Source organism: Oncorhynchus masou, chromosome 15 (assembly GCF_036934945.1).
Source record: "Oncorhynchus masou masou isolate Uvic2021 chromosome 15, UVic_Omas_1.1, whole genome shotgun sequence".
NCBI classification, from domain to species: Eukaryota; Metazoa; Chordata; class Actinopteri; order Salmoniformes; family Salmonidae; genus Oncorhynchus; species Oncorhynchus masou.
Genome location: NC_088226.1, coordinates 807,905 through 828,007, shown reverse-complemented (window position 1 = coordinate 828,007; position 20,103 = coordinate 807,905). Strand labels below are relative to the sequence as shown.

General features: G+C 46.8%; 1 protein-coding gene across 1 annotated transcript in view; it reads right to left on the bottom strand.

The window, feature by feature from the left end:
- LOC135555267 (adhesion G protein-coupled receptor L1-like) overlaps positions 1 to 20,103 on the bottom strand; it is a 242,721-nt gene that overhangs the window by 111,718 nt on the left and 110,900 nt on the right. Inside the window, exon 2 of the mRNA XM_064987580.1 lies at positions 7,811 to 7,960. Within this exon, the coding sequence (XP_064843652.1) occupies positions 7,811 to 7,934 (124 nt within the window). The 5' untranslated portion in view covers positions 7,935 to 7,960. The remainder of the gene's footprint in view (positions 1 to 7,810; positions 7,961 to 20,103) is intronic.

Below are 20,103 nucleotides of genomic sequence, written 5' to 3'. Positions count from 1 at the left end.
GTAATACAGACATTGTCATCCTGCAAGAAACCTGGTATAGAGGAGACAGACCCACTGGTTGCCCTCTAGGTTACAGAGAGCTGGTAGTCCCATCCACCAAAGTACCAGGTGTGAAACAGGGAAGGGACTCAGGGGGTATGCTAATTTGGTATAGAGCAGACCTAACTCACTCCATTAAATTAATTAAAACAGGAACATTCTAAATTTGGCTAGAAATTCAAAAGGAAATTATCCTAACAGAGAAAATGTCCTCCTGTGTGCTACCTATATCCCCCCACTAGAATACCCATATTTTAACCTTTTACGGATGCTGTACCTGTACTGGAACCAAATCAGCGGACATTCCAGAGCGCCAACTAATTGTACTCGATACAACTCAAACTTTCATTAAAACTCACATGCAAGGTACTCAATTACAGCCACACTTGTTGTGAATATAGCCAACATGTCAGATTTGTAAAATGCTTTTCGGCGAAAGCATGAGAAGCTTTTATCTGATAGCATGCAGCCCCCAGAAACACACAAAGAGGACGAAAAAAAGAAATAAAACATAAAACATTCATTACCTTTGATGAGCTTCTTTGTTGGCACTCCTATATGTCCCATAAACATCACAATTGGGTCTTTTTTCGATTAAATCGGTCCATATATATCCAAAATGTCCATTTATGAACACCGAGAAATCCATGGAAAAAGTCACGTTTCCGAACGCGATGTCATTTTATAAAATTCATAAAGTTGCCTATAAACTTTGACAAAACACTTCAACCTACTTCTGTAATCCAAGTTTAGGTATTAGTAAACATTAATAAATGATCAAATTGATCACGGAGAGATCTGTTTTCAATAGCTAGAAGTTTTCAAAACGAAGTCCATTTTTTCACCGACATTATTTCCGGGTGCGCACCTGAAGACAGGATGTGCTATTCAGTGATCTGACCAAGGATAAAGGGAACTGGAAATCACAACACTGGCGACATCGTGTGGAATCTGTAGGAATTGCAAGCACAGTTCCATCATTTATGGCAAGCCATAGACAATACAGAGACTGGCGGATGGATTTTTTCTTTGTCGATTTTGTGATCAGGTTTCTTGCGATTTTGACCACAGAACTCGTTCTGTTATAGTCACAGACACCATTGAACCAGTTCTAGAAACTTCAGAGTGTTTTCTATGCACAAATACTAATCATATGCATATACTATATTCCTGGCATGAGTAGCAGGACGTTGAAATGTTGAGCGATTTTTAACAGAATGTTGAAAAAGTAGCCCGATCTCCAAGAGTTTTTAATGAAGACAGCTTCTCCATCCTGGAGGGGGAAATCAATCATTTCCAGGCCCAGGGACATGTACTAGTCTGTGGCAACCTAAATGCCAGAACCGGAAAAGAACCTGACACCCTCAGCACACAGGGGGACAAACACCTGCCTGGAGGTGACAGCATTCCCTCCCACATATGCCCCCCTAGGCACAACTATGACAACATAACCAACAAAAACGGGTCACAACTTCTGCAGCTCTGTCGCACGCTGGGTATGTACATAGTCAATGGTAGGCTTCGAGGAGACTCCTATGGTAGGTACACCTATAGCTCATCTCTTGGCAGTAGTACTGTAGACTACTTTATCATTAACCTCAACCCAGAGTCTCTCAGAGCGTTCACAGTCAGCCCACTGACACCCCTATCAGACCGGTTGCGGTGGTCAGCAGAGGTGGACAGAGCTTTCAACAAGTTGAAGGCGCTGTTCACGGATGCACCCGTGTTGGCGCATCCGGACCCCTCTCTAGCATTCATAGTGGAGGTGGACGCGTCCGAGGCTGGGGTGGGTGCCGTGCTATCACAGCGCTCGGGTACGCCACCAAAACTCCGCCCCTGCGCTTTCTTCTAGAGTAAGCTCAGCCCAGCGGAGCGTAACTATGATGTGGGGGACCGGGAGTTGTTAGCGGTGGTCAGGGCTCTGAAGGTGTGGAGACACTGGCTTGAGGGGGCTAAGCACCCCTTTCTAATCTGGACCGACCACCAAAATCTGGAGTATATTCGGGCAGCTAGGAGACTGAACCCGCGTCAGGCAAGGTGGGCCATGTTTTTTACTAGGTTTTTCACTCGATTCCGGTTGACTTTATCATATAGACGGGGCTACCAGAACGTGAAGGCGGACGCACTGTCCCGCCTTTACGACACGGAGGATAGGTCCACCGAACCTACTCCCATCCTTCTGGCCTCAAAGCTGACGGCACCGGTGGTATGGGAGGTGGACTCGGACATCGAACCCGCGCCTCCTCAGTGTCCGGCGGGGCGGAAGTACGTGCCGCTTGGTGTTCGGGACCAACTGATTCGGTGGGCTCAAGTCCTACCCTCCTCGGGTCAACCTGGGATGAGGAGGACAGTGGGGAGCCTTCGGGGGAGGTATTGGTGGCCTACCTTGGCTAGGGACGTTAAGGTTTAGGAGAGGTGCTGGGTACCCACCAGGGACATTTCGGATCTGTCAATGTTGAGGGATTTCCATAGCCTCCATCCGGATCGCCCTGCGCCTCGTCCTCTGGGTCGACCTCGAGGCCGGTGTCGGCGCGCTGCAGGAGCCGCGCGTCAAGGGGGGGGGTACTGTCACGACTCCGACCGAAGGACACTCCCCTTCCCGTTCGGGTGGCGCTCGGCGGTCGTCGTCGCTGGCCTACTAGCTGCCACTGATTATTTCCTCCCCCTCCTTATGTGTTTATTGAGTGCACCTGTTTTGAGTTAGGTAGTTAGTAGTAGGCTTTATTAGTCAGCCGGCCCGCCTGGTTCATTGTGCGTGATTAATTATTGTGACCGTCTGTTTGGTGTACTTGTGTGCACGTCTATGGGTTTTGTGTTTTCCCATTTTGTGGGTTTTTTCTGGACAGTTTAAGTCCCCCTGTTTGGGGCATTTGTTTGTTCATTACGCCCTGTGTTTTCGTGGGGGTTGGCTTATGTTCGCCGTTTCTCTGTGCATTAAAATAGCACTCCCCTGAACTCTCTGCTTCCTGCGCCTGACTCCTCACCCACTACACTCAGACCGTTACAGATCCACAAAGAATTCGAAAACAAATCCAATTTTGAAAAACTCCCATATCTACTGGGTCAAATTCCACAGTGTGCCATCACAGCAGCAAGATTTGTGACCTGTTACCACGAGAAAAGGGCAACCAGTGAAGAACACACACCATTGTAAATACAACCCATATTTATGCTTATTTATTTTATCTTGTGTCCTTTACCATTTGTACATTGTTAAAACACTGTATATACAGTGCCTTGAGAAAGTATTCGGCCCCCTTGAACTTTGCGACCTTTTGCCACATTTCAGGCTTCAAACATAAAGATATAAAACTGTATTTTTTTGTGAAGAATCAACAACAAGTGGAACACAATCATGAAGTGGAACGACATTTATTGGATATTTCAAACTTTTTTAAATCAAAAACTGAAAAATTGGGCGTGCAAAATTATTCAGCCCCTTTACTTTCAGTGCAGCAAACTCTCTCCAGAAGTTCAGTGAGGATCTCAAGCTTCCCACAATAATAAATATAAATAAAATAGCTTAAGGACAACAAAGTCAAGGTATTGGAGTGGCCATCACAATCCCATAGAAAATTTGACTCAGTTACACCAGCTCTGTCAGGAGGAATGGGCCAAAATTATTGTGGGAAGCTTGTGGAAGGCTACCAGAAATGTTTGAACCAAGTTAAACAATTTAAAGGCAATGCTACCAGATTTTAATTGAGTGTATATAAACTTCTGACCCACTGGGAATGTGATGAAAGAAATTAAAGCTGAAATAAATCACTCTCTTTATTATTATTCTGACATTCTTAAAATAAAGTGGTGATCCTAATTGACCTAATACAGGGAATTTATACTAGGATTAAATGTCAGGAATTGTGAAAACCTGAGTTTAAATGTGTTTTGGCTAAGGTGTATGTAAACTTCTGACTTCAACTGTATACAGTGTTGGACCGATGTACAAATGGTTAAAGTACAAAAGGAAAAAAATAATAATATGGGTTGTATTTACAATGTTATTTGTTCTTCACTGGTTGACCTTTTCTTGTGGCAACAGGTCACACATCTTGCTGCTGTGATGGCACATTGTGGTATTTCACCCAGTAGATATGGGAGTTTATCAAAATTGGGTTTGTTTTCGAATTCTTTGTGGATCTGTGTAATCTGAGGGAAATAAGTGTCTCTAATATGGTCATACATTTGGCAGGAGGTTAGGAAGTGCAGCTCAGTTTCCACCTCATTTTGTGGGCAGTGTGCACATAGCTTGTCTTCTCTTGACAGCCAGGTCTGCCTACGGCGGCCTTTCTCAATAGCAAGGCTATGCTCACTGAGTCTGTACATAGGCAAAGTTTTCCTTACGTTTGGGTCAGTCACAGTGATCAGTTATTCTGCCACTGTGTACTCTCTGTTTAGGGCCAAATAGCATTCTAGTTTGCTATGTTTTTTGTTAAATATTTCCAATGTGTCAAGTTATTATCTTTTTGTTTTCTCATGATTTGGTTTGTTCTAATTGTTGTCAGGATTTGGCCAGGGTTGTTCCGGGTTTTGGTCACTAGATGCCCCCATTGTGCTTTTTGACCTTATGTTTTTTCCCTTGTTCCCCATTATTATTTGCACCTGTGCCTCGTTTTCCCTGATTGTATTTAAACCCTTAGTTTCCCTCAGTTCTGTGCTCTGTGTTTGTATGTTAGCACCCAGCCCTAGTGTTCTGTGTTTTCCTGTCGATTCCGGTGGATGCTCTTGTGGAATTCTGTTTTTGTTTTTGAGTGTCTCTTGAGGCTTTTTTGTGCTATTCCTACCACCTTTTGGATTTGCCATTTTTGTATTTAAGGACTTCTCCTTTTTACTTTATTAAATACACCGTCTTAAGTACTGCTGTGTCTGCCTCATCTTCTGGGTTCTGCTGACTATTCGTGGCTCAGTTGGTTAAGTGACTGTTTTTCACTCCGGAGACCCAGGTTCGTAACCGGGTCCTGACAGAAACACAGAGCCAAAAATGAACCCAGAGGCAGCCAGTTCCCAGGACCTTTTTGCCATGCTGTCCCACCACCAGGAGACTGTCCAACGCCACGAAGCCGCCCTGGTTCAGCAAGAGACACTCAAAAACGCTTTGAGGAGCGTGTGACCCTTCAGGCACCATGCTTTGCGGTTACACGTACTGTGTCTCCGGTACGCATCCACAGCCCGGTGCGCGGATTGTGCCGGCTCAGCGCTCCTGGTCTCCAGTGCGTCTCTTCGGCCCAGGATATCCTGCGCCGGCTCTGCGCTCTGTGTCTCCGGTGAGGCCTTCACAGCCCAATGCGTCCTGTGCCAGCGCCCTGGCTGTTGCTGGGCCCCATGCAGAAAGCCTCCAGTGAGGATCCATGGCCCGAAGCCTACAGTGATGATCCATGGCACGAAGCCTCCAGTGATGATCCATGGCCCGAAGCCTGCAGCGATGATCCATGGCCCGGAGCCTGCAGTGATGATCCATGGCACGAAGCCTCCAGTGATGATCCATGCGCTCCAGAGCCTCCAGCGACGGTCTGCAGCCTAGAGCCTCCAGCGGGGGTTCCCAGTCCAGAGCCTCCTGCGACGATCTACGGTCCGGAGTCCCCGGCGACGATCTACGGCCCGGAGCCTCCGGCAACGATCTATGTCCCTGAGCCTCCGGCAATGATCTACAGTCCCGGCGATGATCCACGGTCCGGAGCATCCGACGGCGATCCACAGTCCAGTTCCTCCGGCGACTATCCACAGTCCGGTTCCTCCGGCGACAATCTACGGTCCGGTTCCTCCGGCGACTATCCACAGTCTGGTTCCTCCGGCAACAATCCACAGTCCGGTTCCTCCGGCGACAATCCACAGTCCGGTTCCTCCGGCGACAATCTACGGTCCGGTTCCTCCGGCGACAATCTACGGTCCGGTTCCTCCGGCGACTATCCACAGTCCGGTTCCTCCGGCGACTATCAACGGTCCGGTTCCACGGAAGCTTGCGATAAAGAGGACACGCATTTGCCAATTTTACTTTTCTATTAAATTTTCATATTGAATTTACCTACTTTTCGTATTAAATATTATAGTTTATTTACATTTTAGGGTACCTGAGGATTAAATAGAAATGTAGTTTGACTTCTTTTAACAAGGTTTAGCGGTAGGTTTTTAGATTCTATTTTTCCTGTGCTGGTTGAAAAATATGTTGATGTGAGGCGCCGTCCTCAAACAATTGCATAGTATACTTTTGCTGTAAAGCCTATTGTAAATCAGAAAATGCAGTTAAATTAACAAAAATGTAAGCTTTTAACCAATATAAGATACTTGTATGTTCATAAATGTTTAATATTACGATTATTTATTTGAATTGCGCGCCCTCCAATTTCACTGGATGTTGTCGACAGGTATCCCACTAGCGTGACGCCTAGCCTTAAGAACGAAGGTTTGGGAATCGCTTCCTTTTAGGTGGTTGTAGAATTTAACGGCTTTCTTCTGGATTTTTCTCTCTTTCTCTTTCTTCCTCCACCATATCCCTCCCTCCCTCCCTCTCTGCTCCCTGTGTCCTAACTGAGAGCACACAGCTGTCCGCGTGGAAGGGTACTAACAGGACATCCCTCAACACCTCCCCTTCCCTTTAGCTCTACCTCCCCCATCTTCCCCGCCACACACACGCCCTGCAGCACCACTGTGGCCCAAACAGGTCACCTGCTGCTGGGGTTAAACCAGCTGACACCCACACACACACACATGCAGGTGGTGTGGACACACACACACACACACACATGCAGGCAGTGTGGACACACACATGCAGGCGGTGCGGACACACACACACACACACACACACACACACACACACACACACACACACACACACACACACACACACACACACACACACACACACACATTCAGGCAGTGCGGACACACACACACACACACACACATGCAGGCGGTGCGGACACACACACACACATATGCAGGCGGTGCGGACACACACACACACCCACATATGCAGGCGGTGCGGTGACACACACACACACACATGCAGGTGGTGCGGGGACACACACACACACATGCAGGCGGTGCGGACACACACACACATGCAGGCGGTGCGGGGACACACACACATGCAGGCGGTGCGGGGACACACACACATGCAGGCGGTGCGGACACACACACACATGCAGGCGGTGCAGGGACACACACACACGCTCTCATGGTACATTGTGAGAGGTTCCACATATGGCACCATTACATGCAGGGATCCCCCTCACACACCATGACCAACCATCATGGACATTCATCTGGTCTTCATGGCCATGTACACCCGGCACAGCCAGAACAGGACTGGCCACACCTCAGAGCCTGGTTCCTCTTCCTAGGTTCCTTCCTTTCTAGGGAGTTTTTCCTAGCCATCCTGCTTCTACATCTGCATTGCTTGCTGTTTGGGGTTTTAGGATAGGTTTCTGTATAGCACTTTGTGACATCTGCGTGTAAAAATGGCTTTATAAAATAAAGTTGATTGACTGATTACACACTGAGACAACAACTACCTGCATGGAAACACACACACGGCACAGCCACCTACAAGCTACTTCATAAAACCTTCTTCATCCATGACCTCTGGCTTATTCAGCAAGCCAGTACCTTTTAACCTACTTCACATAGAGTCACCATGTTATTCATATTCAATTATTATGAGAAGTAACAATCTGTCCACACACACACGCACACACACATGCACACACATACACACACAATGTAAACCCATTGGTACATTGACAGGATTGGGAGAATGCAGTGCAGTACCAACCTTGAGCAGAGGGGGCGATGAGCAGGGAGGTGACAGCACAGGTACACAGCAGCCAGAGTGACAGCGCCATGTTGAAAGGCGGGGTTAGGGGGAATCTGGGTGTGGTCAGCAGGCACAGGGTCATGGAGAGAGCTCCTCCCACTAACACCTCTATATGAGGTGATCCGACAGAGGAAGAGGAGGAGAGAGAGACAGAGACAGAGAGAGAGAGAAACAGACACACAGAGAGAGAGAGAGAGAGAGAGAGAGAGAGAGAGAGAGAGAAAGGTTAGTCAGATGAACAACCACCACGTTCTGATTTGTGATTTTCCTTTGAGCCACAGTTTCATGCAATCTGCTGAAAGAGAGGTACTGTTGTTAGGGAGTCATTTCATTTACACAGTGAGGTAGATGCTTCCAGTTTTCCTAATCAGAAATGTGTGTGTAGCAGTAGTGTGAAAACAAGGGAAAAAATGCTATGGTGGGTTCAGTTGAATTCCAGCCGCTATAGTTTCCTATCAGAGTTATTTGTAATCACACTGCAGAGATCTGTGTTGCAAGAAGAAAAGGAGAGGAGGGGAGGGGGGGAGAAGAGGGAAGGGGAGGGGAGATAAGAGGAGATGAGAGGAGGGGAAAGAAGAGAGCAGGGGAGGGAGATGAGAGGAGAGGAGGGAAAAAAGAGGGAAGGGGAGGGAGATGAGAGGAGAGGAGGGGAAAGAGGAGAGAAGGGGAGATAAGAGGAGATGAGAGGAGAGGAGTGGAAAAAAGAGAGAAGGGGAGGGAGATGAGAGGAGGGGAAAGAGGAGAGAAGGGGAGTTAAGAGGAGATGAGAGGAGAGGAGGGGAAAGAAGAGAGAAGGGGAGGGAGATGAGAGGAGAGGAGGGGAAAGAAGAGGGAAGGGGAGGGAGATGAGAAGAGAGGAGGGGAAAGAAGAGAGAAGGGGAGATAAGAGGAGATGAGAGGAGAGGAGGGGAAAGAAGAGAGAAGGGGAGATAAGAGGAGATGAGAGGAGAGGAGGGGAAAGAAGAGAGAAGGGGGAGGGAGATGAGAGGAGAGGAGGGGAAAGAAGAGGGAAGGGGAGGGAGATGAGGGAGAGGAGGGGAAAGAAGAGGAGAAGGGGGATTAGAGGAGATGAGAGGAGAGGAGGGGAAAGAAAGAGAGAAGGGGGAGGGAGATGAGAGGAGAGGAGGGGAAAGAAGAGAGAAGGGGAGGGAGATGAGAGGAGAGGAGGGGAAAGAAGAGAGAAGGGGAGGGAGATGAGAGGAGAGGAGGGGAAAGAAGAGAGAAGGGGAGGGAGATGAGAGGAGAGGAGGGGAAAGAAGAGAGAAGGGGAGGGAGATGAGAGGAGAGGGAGGAAAGAAGAGAGAAGGGGAGGTAGATGAGAGGAGAGGATGGGGGAAAGAAGAGAGAAGGGGAGGGAGATGAGAGGAGAGGAGTGGAAAGAAGAGAGAAGGGGAGGGAGATGAGAGGAGAGGGGGGAAAGAAGAGAGAAGGGGAGGGAGATGAGAGGAGAGGATGGGGGAAAGAAGAGAGAGGGGAGGGAGAGGAGAGGGAGGAGGGGAAAGAAAGAGAGAAGGGGAGGGAGATGAGAGGAGAGGAGGGGAAAGAAGAAAGAAGGGGAGTGAGATGAGAGGAGAGGAGGGGGAAAGAGAGAGAGGGGAGGGAGATGAGAGGAGAGGAGGGAAAGAAGAGAGAAGGGGAGGGAGATGAGAGATGAGAGGAGAGGAGGGGAAAGAAGAGAGAAGGGGAGGGAGATGAGAGGAGAGGAGGGGAAAGAAGAGAGAAGGGAGATAAGAGGAGATGAGGAGAGGAGGGGAAAGAAGAGAGAAGGGGGAGGGAGATGAGAGGAGAGGAGTGGAAAGAAGAGAGAAGGGGGAGAGGAGATGAGAGGAGAGGAGGGGAAAGAAGAGAGAAGGGGAGGGAGATGAGAGGAGAGGAGGGGAAAGAAGAGAGGAGGGGAGATAAGAGGAGATGAGAGGAGAGGAGGGGAAAGAAGAGAGAAGGGGAGGGAGATGAGAGGAGAGGAGGGGAAAGAAGAAAGAAGGGGAGTGAGATGAGAGGAGAGGAGGGGAAAGAAGAGAGAAGGGGAGATAAGAGGAGATGAGAGGAGAGGAGGGGAAAGAAGAGAGAAGGGGAGGGAGATGAGAGGAGAGGAGGGGAAATAAGAGGGAAGGGGAGGGAGATGAGAGGAGAGGAGGGGAAAGAGGAGAGAAGGGGAGATAAGAGGAGATGAGAGGAGAGGAGTGGAAAGAAGAGAGAAGGGGAGGGAGATGAGAGGAGAGGAGGGGAAAGAAGAGAGAAGGGGAGATAAGAGGAGATGAGAGGAGAGGAGGGGAAAGAAGAGAGAAGGGGAGGGAGATGAGAGGAGAGGAGGGGAAAGAAGAGGGAAGGGGAGATAAGAGGAGATGAGAGGAGAGGAGGGGAAAGAAGAGAGAAGGGGAGATAAGAGGAGATGAGAGGAGAGGAGGGGAAAGAAGAGAGAAGGGGAGATAAGAGGAGATGAGAGGAGAGGAGGGGAAAGAAGAGAGAAGGGGAGGGAGATGAGAGGAGAGGAGAGGAAAGAAGAGAGAAGGGGAGGGAGATGAGAGGAAAGAGGAGAGAAGGGGAGATAAGAGGAGATGACAGGAGAGGAGGGGAAAGAAGAGAGAAGGGGAAAGAAGAGAGAAGGGGAGGGAGATGAGAGGGGAGGAGGGGAAATAAGAGGGAAGGGGAGGGAGATGAGAGGAGAGGAGGGGAAAGAGGAGAGAAGGGGAGATAAGAGGAGATGAGAGGAGAGGAGTGGAAAGAAGAGAGGGGGGGAGGGAGATGAGAGGAGAGGAGGGGAAAGAAGAGAGAAGGGGAGATAAGAGGAGATGAGAGGAGAGGAGGGGAAAGAAGAGAGAAGGGGAGGGAGATGAGAGGAGAGGAGGGGAAAGAAGAGGGAAGGGGAGGGAGATGAGGGGAGAGGAGGGGAAAGAGGAGAGAAGGGGAGATAAGAGGAGATGAGAGGAGAGGAGGGGAAAGAAGAGAGAAGGGGAGATTAGAGGAGATGAGAGGAGAGGAGGGGAAAGAATAGAGAAGGGGAGGGAGATGAGAGGAGGGGAAAGAAGAGAGAAGGGGAGGGAGATGAGAGGAGAGGAGGGGAAAGAAGAGAGAAGGGGAGGGAGATGAGAGGAGAGGAGAGGAAAGAAGAGAGAAGGGGAGGGAGATGAGAGGAGAGGAGAGGAGGGGAAAGAAGAGAGAAGGGGAGGGAGATGAGAGGAGAGGAGGGGAAAGAAGAGAGAAAGGGAGGGAGATGAGAGGAGAGGATGGGGGAAAGAAGAGAGAAGGGGAGGGAGATGAGAGGAGAGGAGTGGAAAGAAGAGAGAAGGGGAGGGAGATGAGAGGAGAGGAGGGGAAAGAAGAGAGAAGGGGAGGGAGATGAGAGGAGAGGAGGGGAAAGAAGAGAGGAGGGGAGATAAGAGGAGATGAGAGGAGAGGAGGGGGAAAGAAGAGAGAAGGGGAGGGAGATGAGAGGAGAGGAGGGGAAAGAAGAAAGAAGGGGAGTGAGATGAGAGGAGAGGAGGGGAAAGAAGAGAGAATGGGAGATAAGAGGAGATGAGAGGAGAGGAGGGGAAAGAAGAGAGAAGGGGAGGGAGATGAGAGGAGAGGAGGGGAAAGAACAGAGAAGACGAGGGAGATGAGAGGAAATAAGAGAGAAAGGGAGGGAGATGAGAGGAGAGGATGGGGGAAAGAGGAGAGGAGGGGAGAGTAGATGAAAAAAGAGGGAAGGAGAGGAGAGGATAGGGGAAAGAAAAGAGAAGGGGAGAGGAGGGGAGATGAAAGAAGATGGAAGGGGAGAGGAGGGGAGAGGAGATGAAAGAAGAGGGAAGGGGAGAGGAGATGAAAGAAGAGGGAAGGAGAGGAGAGGATAGGGGAAAGAAGAGAGAAGGGGAGAGGAGGGGAGATGAAAGAAGAGAGAAGGGGAGAGGAGGGGAGATGAAAGAAGAGGGAAGGGGAGAGGAGAAGAGGGGAGAGGGAAGGGGAGTGGATGGGAGGCTCTCACTGTGGTGACCAGGTAGAATGCTTGTGCCACAGGGATCTGAAAGGTAGCCATTTTGTGCACACTGGCATGGCAACAGCTGTTCTGCTCCACCAACCAGAGCAAGCTTATCACTCCACAGTGTCGGGATCTTTGATTGGATCAGACACGATATGTATGTGTGTGACTCTTAAGGGTGCCATGTAAATAAAAATAGTGTGTGTGTGTGTGTGTGTGTGTGTGTGTGTGTGTGTGTGTGTGTGTGTGTGTGTGTGTGTGTGTGTGTGTGTATGTGTGACGGTGTGGACAGCGGTGACTCAGTCAGTAGTGCCGTAGGGGTCACACATCTCATTTGCCTAATGAAATAAATCACAATCTGTAACTTTTTCTCTCATTTGTTGGTAGACTCTGCTACCTCCAGGGCTGAGAGGGAAGGGATGGAGACACACTGTATTATTAGAGCTAATACCACTCCTGCTGAGCCCGCTGATGGAACAGACAGATTGTGCTGTGTGTGTTTATGTGTGTGTGTGTGTGTGTGTGTGTGTTTATGTGTGTGTGTGTGTGTGTTGTGTGTGTGTGTGTGTGTGTGTGTGTGTGTGTGTGTGTGTGTGTGTGTGTGTGTGTGTGTGTGTGTGTGTGTGTGTGTGTGTGTGTGTGTGTGTGTGTGTGTGTGTGTGTGTGTGTGTGTGTGTGTGTGTGTGTGTGTGTGTGTACAGGCAACTGAGAGGATTTACTTTGATCCCTGTAACCCTCTACTCCTCGATTGATTTTCCCAGAAGTGAAATATAGATTGCAGAAAAAGACAACAGCCTCAGTACACACACATCTACAGGAATACACACAGACATGTACACACACATCTACAGGAATACACACAGACATGTACACACACATCTACAGGAATACACACAGACATGTACACACACATCTACAGGAATACACACAGACATGTACACACACATCTACAGGAATACACACAGACATGTACACACACATCTACAGGAATACACACAGACATGTACACACACATCTACAGGAATACACACAGACATGTACACACACATCTACAGGAATACACACAGACATGTACACACACATCTACAGGAATACACACAGACATGTACACACACATCTACAGGAATACACACAGACATGTACACACACATAGTGCCTTGTGCTGCTCTCAGGACTGCATGCTCTCTCCTGTGTGGACAGTCAAGATTGGCAGGTCAAGAGTGACTGCCCCCCCCCCCCGACATCATCAGTGATTCTGCTCTCTCTCCATCCCATCCCTCCAGCCCACCCCCTCCTGCTGACCTTCTCTGATATTTACCCTCCTCTCCAGTGGCACAGCCGACCCAACACAGCCACCAACCTGTGTGTGTGTGTGTGTGTGTGTGTGTGTGTGTGTGTGTGTGTGTGTGTGTGTGTGTGTGTGTGTGTGTGTGTGTGTGTGTGTGTGTGTGTGTGTGTGTGTGTGTGTGCGTGTGCATGTGCGTGTGTCTGTGCGTGACCCACTGTACGTGGGAGAGAGAACAAAAGAGAGAAAAGAACACTGAGCACAGAGCATGACAGAGGCTGTCCTCTATACCCCCCCCCCCCCACACACACACACACATTCTTCACAGAACAGCTGAGAGAACACACACAGAGAAAGCAGAAAACAAGCAGCGATAGAACTGTTCCTGAGCCTTGAGTCAGCCCTCCCTCCCTCCCTCCCTCCCTCCCTCCCTCCCTCCCTCCCTCCCTCCCTCCCTCCTCCCTCCCTCCCTCCCTCCCCCTCCCCCTCCCTCCCTCCCTCCCTCCCTCCCTCCCTCCCTCCCTCCCTCCCTCCCTCCCCCTCTCTTGCTCTCTCTGTCCCTCCCTCCCTCCCTCTCTTGCTCCCTCTGTCCCTCCCTCCCTCCCCCCATCTCTCTCCATATTAATAATGGTCCAGAACCTGGCCCCCTCCTGTGTGGAGGCCTTTTCTATTTCCTGCTGCCTTTTGTAGTTGGTAATAAGAAAAATCTGTCTTTCAACCAATCTCTTTTGATCCTGACTCCCACTGCACTCTCCACAATAGCTCTCCTGTGGTCCCTGCCCATAAGGTAGGTGAGAGAGATGGAGTAAAGAGAAACAGAGATGGGAAGAGAGAGATATAGATAGAGACAATAGAGATGGAGGAAGAGAGAGACAGAGAGAGAGAAAGGAAAACTTGGGAAAGACTAGAGAAAGGAGGAGAGAAGAAGAGGATGAAGTGAGGTAAGAAAAACACCATGGTGATAAGAGGAACGAGAGTTCTAGAAAAAGAAAGAATAAGAAAAGAGGGGGATGAAAGGAGGTGGGGAGGTAAGTAGAGGGTGGGTGATGGTGATGGGGGAATCTGTGGGGTGAGAGAGAGAGAGAGAGAGAGAGAGAGAGAGAGAGAGAGAGAGGGTGGGTGATGGCGATGGGGGAATCTGTGGGGTGAGAGAGAGAGAGAGAGAGAGAGAGAGAGAGAGAGAGAGAGGGTGGGTGATGGCGATGGGGGAATCTGTGGGGTGAGAGAGAGAGAGAGAGAGGGTGGGTGATGGCGATGGGGGAATCTGTGGGGTGAGAGAGAGAGAGAGAGAGAGAGAGAGAGAGAGAGAGAGAGAGAGAGAGAGAGAGAGAGAGAGAGAGGGGGGATGGGTGGGTTAGTCTTGGCAGTCTTCCTCTCCCCACTCTAAGGATGTAGACACCTGGGGCCATAGACTGACCTTTTGCTCCGTTCATATCCACTACTGTCATCACTGTTACGCTTCCAATGGAGACGAAGGGTGTAATATCTCTGAGTACACTGGAGACACTGGGAGAATGGTGCTCTGATTTAACAGGTCTGGGGGAGGGATGGAAGGGAGAGGGACAGAGAGGAAGGGGACGGAAGCAGGAAGGAGAGAAGGGAGAGAGGAGGGACAGATAAAGACAGATGGACAGACCACTAAGAAGAGGAGCTGTGAGTCTGTGGCTGTTTTTAACAAAGCCTCTCTCACTCTCTCATCTTGTATCTAATAGAACCCCCCCTCTCTCATCTTGTATATAATACAACCCCCCCTCTCTCATCTTGTATCTAATAGAACCCCCCCTCTCTCATCTTGTATATAATACAACCCCCCCTCTCTCATCTTGTATCTAATAGAACCCCCCCTCTCTCATCTTGTATATAATACAACCCCCTCTCTCATCTTGTATCTAATAGAACCCCCCTCTCTCATCTTGTATATAATACAACCCCCCTCTCTCATCTTGAATCTAATAGAACCTCTCTCTCTTTCTCTCTCACTCTCTCATCTTGTATCTAATAGAACCTCCTCTTTCTCTCTCACTCTCTCATCTTGTATCTAATAGAACCCCCCTCTCTCATCTTGTATCTAATACAACCCCCTCTCTCATCTTGTATCTAATAGAACCCCCCTGTCTCATCTTGTATATAATACAACCCCCTCTCTCATCTTGTATCTAATAGAACCTCTCTCTCTTTCTCTCTCACTCTCTCATCTTGAATCTAATAGAACCTCTCTCTCTTTCTCTCTCACTCTCTCATCTTGTATCTAATAGAACCTCTCTCTCTTTCTCTCTCACTCTCTCATCTTGAATCTAATAGAACCTCTCTCTCTTTCTCTCTCACCTTGTATCTAATAGAACCTATCTCTCTTTCTCTCTCACTCTCTCATCTTGTATCTAATACAACCCCCCTCTCTCATCTTGTATCTAATAGAACCTCTCTCTCTTTCTCTCTCTCGCTCTCATCTTGTATCTAATAGAACCTCTCTGTCTTTCTCTCTCACTCTCTCATCTTGTATCTAATAGATCCTCTCTCTCTTTCTCTCTCACTCTCTCATCTTGTATCTAATAGAACCTCTCTCTCTTTCTCTCTCTCATCTTGTATCTAATACAACCCCCCCCTCTCATCTTGTATCTAATAGAATCTCTCTCTCTCTCTTTCTCTCGCTCTCATCTTGTATCTAATACAACCTCTCTCTCTTTCTCGCTCTCGCTCTCATCTTGTATCTAATACAACCTCTCTCTCTTTCTCTCTCACTCTCATCTTGTATCTAATAGAACCTCTCTCTCTTTCTCGCTCTCATCTTGTATCTAATACAACCCCCCCTCTCTCATCTTGTATCTAATAGAACCTCTCTCTCTTTCTCGCTCTCGCTCTCATCTTGTATCTAATACAACCCCCCCTCTCTCATCTTGTATCTAATAGAACCTCTCTCTCTTTCTTGCTCTCGCTCTCATCTTGTATCTAATACAACCCCCCCTCTCTCATCTTGTATCCAATACAACCCCTCTCTCTCTATCTCTCTCTCGCTCTCATCTTGTATCGAATAAAACCTCCCCCCCTACTCAATTCAATTCAAGGGGCTTTATTGGCATGGGAAACATATGTTAACATTGCCAAAGCATGTGAAGTAGATAAAATACAAAAGTGAAATAAACATTAAAAAAATTACAGTAAACATTACACTCACAGAGTTCCAAAAAAATAAAGGCATTACAAATGTCATATTATGTCAATATACAGTGTTGTAACGATGTAGACATGGTTAAAGTACAAAAGGGAAAATAAATAAGCATAAATATGTGTTGTATTTACAATGGTATTTGTGCTTCACTGGTTGCCCTTTTCTTGTGGCAACAGGTCACACATCTTGCTGCTGTGATGCACACTGTGGAATTTCACCCAGTAGATATGGGAGTTTATCAAAATTGGGTTTGTTTTCGAATTCTTTGTGGATCTGTGTAATCTGAGGGAAATAAGTGTCTCCAATATGGTCATACATTTGGCAGGAGGTTAGGAAGTGCAGCTCAGTTTCCACCTTATTTTATGGGCAGTGAGCACATAGCCTGTCTTCACTTGAGAGCCATGTCTGCCTACGGCGGCCTTTCTCAATAGCAAGGCTATGCTCACTGAGTCTGTACATAGTCAAAGCTTTCCTTAATTTTGGGTCAGTCACAGTGGTCAGGTATTCTGCCGCTGTGTACTCTCTGTTTAGGGCCAAATAGCATTCTAGTTTGCTCTGTTTTTTTGTTAATTCTTTCCAATGTGTCAAGTAATTCTCTTTTATTTTTCTCATGATTTGCTTGGGTCTAATTGTGCTGCTGTCCTGAGGCTCTGTGGGGTGTGTTTGTGTTTGTGAACAGAGCCCCAGGACCAACTTTAACCACACACTTGTTGTTTGTGTACATGGATTTTATAATGTCGTAAGTTTTACCCCCAACACCACTTTCCATCAATTTCTATAGAAGACCCTCATGCCAAATTGAGGCTTTTTTGAAATCAACAAAGCATGAGAAGACTTTGCCTTTTGTTTTGGTTTGTTTGGTTGTCAATTTGGGTGTACAGAGTGAATACGTGGTCTGTCGTACGGTAATTTGGTAAAAAGCCAATTTGACATTTGCTCAGTACATTGTTTTCATTGAGGAAGTGTACGAGTCTGCTGTTAATGATAATGCAGAGGATTTTCCCAAGGTTACCTTTGACGCATATTCCACGGTAGTTATTGGGGTCAAATTTGTGTCCATTTTTTTGTCCTTGGTTCCAAATATTGGGGAAGATGCCAGAGCTAAGGATGATGTTAAAGAGTTTTAGTATAGCCAATTGGAATTTGTTGTCTGTATATTTGATCATTTCATTGAGGATACCATCAACACCACAGGCCTTTTTGGGTTGGAGGGTTTTTATTTTGTCCTGTAACTCATTCAAGGTAATTGGAGAATCCAGTGGGTTCTGGTAGTCTTTAATAGTTGATTCTAAAATTTGTATTTGATCATGTATATGTTTTTGCTCTTTATTTTTGTTATAGAGCCAAAAAGGTTGGAGAAGTGGTTTACTCATACATCTCCATTTTGGATAGATAATTCTTTGTGTTGTTGTTTGTTTAGTGTTTTCCAATTTTCCCAGAAGTGTTTAGAGTCTATGGATTCTTCAATTACGTTGAATTGATTTCCGACGTGCTGTTCCTGCTTCTTCCGTAGTGTATTTCTGTATTGTTTTAGTGATTCACCATAGTGAAGGCGTAGATTCAGGTTTTCCGGGTCTCTATGTTTTTGGTTGGACAGGTTTCTCAATTTCTTTCTTAGATTTTTGCATTCTTCATCAAACCATTTGTCATTGTTGTTAATTTTCTTCGGGTTTTCTATTTGAGATTTTTAGATTTGATAGGGAAGCTGAGAGGTCAAATACACTGTCAAATATACTCTCTCTCTCTCTCATCTTATATCTAATACAACCCCTCTGTCTCTCATCTTGTATCTAATACAACCCCTCTGTCTCTTCATCTTGTATCTAATACAACCCCTCTGTCTCTCATCTTGTATCTAATACAACCCTCTCTCTCTCATCTTGTATCTAATACAACCCCTCTGTCTCTCATCTTGTATCTAATACAACCCCTCTGTCTCTCTCTCATCTTGTTTCTTATACAACCCCTCTGTCTCTCATCTTGTATCTAATACAACACCTCTCTCGCTCTCTCTCTCATCTTGTATCTAATACAACACCTCTGTCTCTCTCTCATCTTGTATCTAATACAACTCCTCTGTCTCTCATCTTGTATCTAATACAACCCCTCTGTCTCTCATCTTGTATATAATACAACACCTCTGTCTCTCATCTTATATCTAATACAACCACTCTGTCTCTCATCTTGTATCTAATACAAACCCTCTTTCTCTCTCTCATCTTGTATCTAATACAACACCTCTCTCTCTCATCTTGTATCTAATACAACACCTCTCTCTCTCTCTCATCTTGTATCTAATACAACACCTCTCTCTCTCTCTCTCTCTCATCTTGTATCTAATACAACACCTCTCTCTCTCTCTCTCATCTTGTATCTAATACAACACCTCTCTCTCTCTCATCTTGTATATAATACAACTCCTCTGTCTCTCATCCTGTATCTAATACAACACCTCTCTCTCTCTCTCTCATCTTGTATCTAATACAACACCTCTCTCTCTCTCATCTTGTATATAATACAACTCCTCTGTCTCTCATCCTGTATCTAATACAACCCCTCTGTCTCTCATCTTGTATCTAATACAACCCCTCTCTCTCTTGTATCTCTCTCTCTCATCTTGTATCTAATACAACACCTCTCTCTCTCTCTCTCTCTCTCTCTCATCTTGTATCTAATACAACCCTCTCATCTTGTATCTAATACAACCACTCTCGCTCTCTCTCATCTTGTATCTAATACAACCCCTCTGTCTCTATCTCTGATCTTGTATCTAATACAACCCTTCTGTCTCTCATCTTGTATCTAATACAACCCCTCTGTCTCACATCTTGTATCTAATACAACCCCTCTGTCTCTCATCTTGTATCTAATACAACCCCTCTGTCTCTCATCTTGTATCTAATACAACCCCTCTGTCTCTCATCTTGTATCTAATACAACCCATCTGTCTCTCATCTTGTATCTAATACAACCCTCTGTCTCTCATCTTGTATCTAATACAACCCCTCTGTCTCTCATCTTGTCTAATACAAACCCCTCTGTCTCTCATCTTGTATATAATACAACACTCTCTGTCTCTCATCTTGTATCTAATACAACCCCTCTTGTCTCTCATCTTGTATCTAATACAACACCTCTCTCTCTCTCATCTTGTATCTAATACAACCCCTCTGTCTCTCATCTTGTATCTAATACAACCCCTCTGTCTCTCATCTTGTATCTAATACAACCCCTCTGTCTCTCTCTCATCTTGTATCTAATACAACCCCTCTGTCTGTCATCTGTATATAATACAACCCCCCTCTCTCTCTCTCTCATCTTGTATCTAATACAACCCCTCTGTCTCTCATCTTGTATCTAATACAACCCCTCTGTATCTCATCTTGTATCTAATACAACCCCTCTGTCTCTCATCTTGTATCTAATACAACCCCTCTGTCTCTCATCTTGTATCTAATACAACCCCTCTGTCTCTCATCTTGTATCTAATACAACCCATCTGTCTCTCATCTTGTATCTAATACAACCCCTCTGTCTCTCATCTTGTATCTAATACAACCCCTATGTCTCTCATCTTGTATATAATACAACCCCTCTGTCTCTCTCTCATCTTGTTTCTTATACAACCACTCTGTCTCTCATCTTGTATCTAATAGAACACCTCTCTCTATCTCTCATCTTGTATCTAATACAACACCTCTCTCGCTCTCTCTCTCATCTTGTATATACTACAACCCCTCTGTCTCTCTCTCATCTTGTATCTAATACAACTCCTCTGTCTCTCATCTTGTATCTAATACAACCCCTCTGTCTGTCATCTGTCTCTAATCTTATATCTAATACAA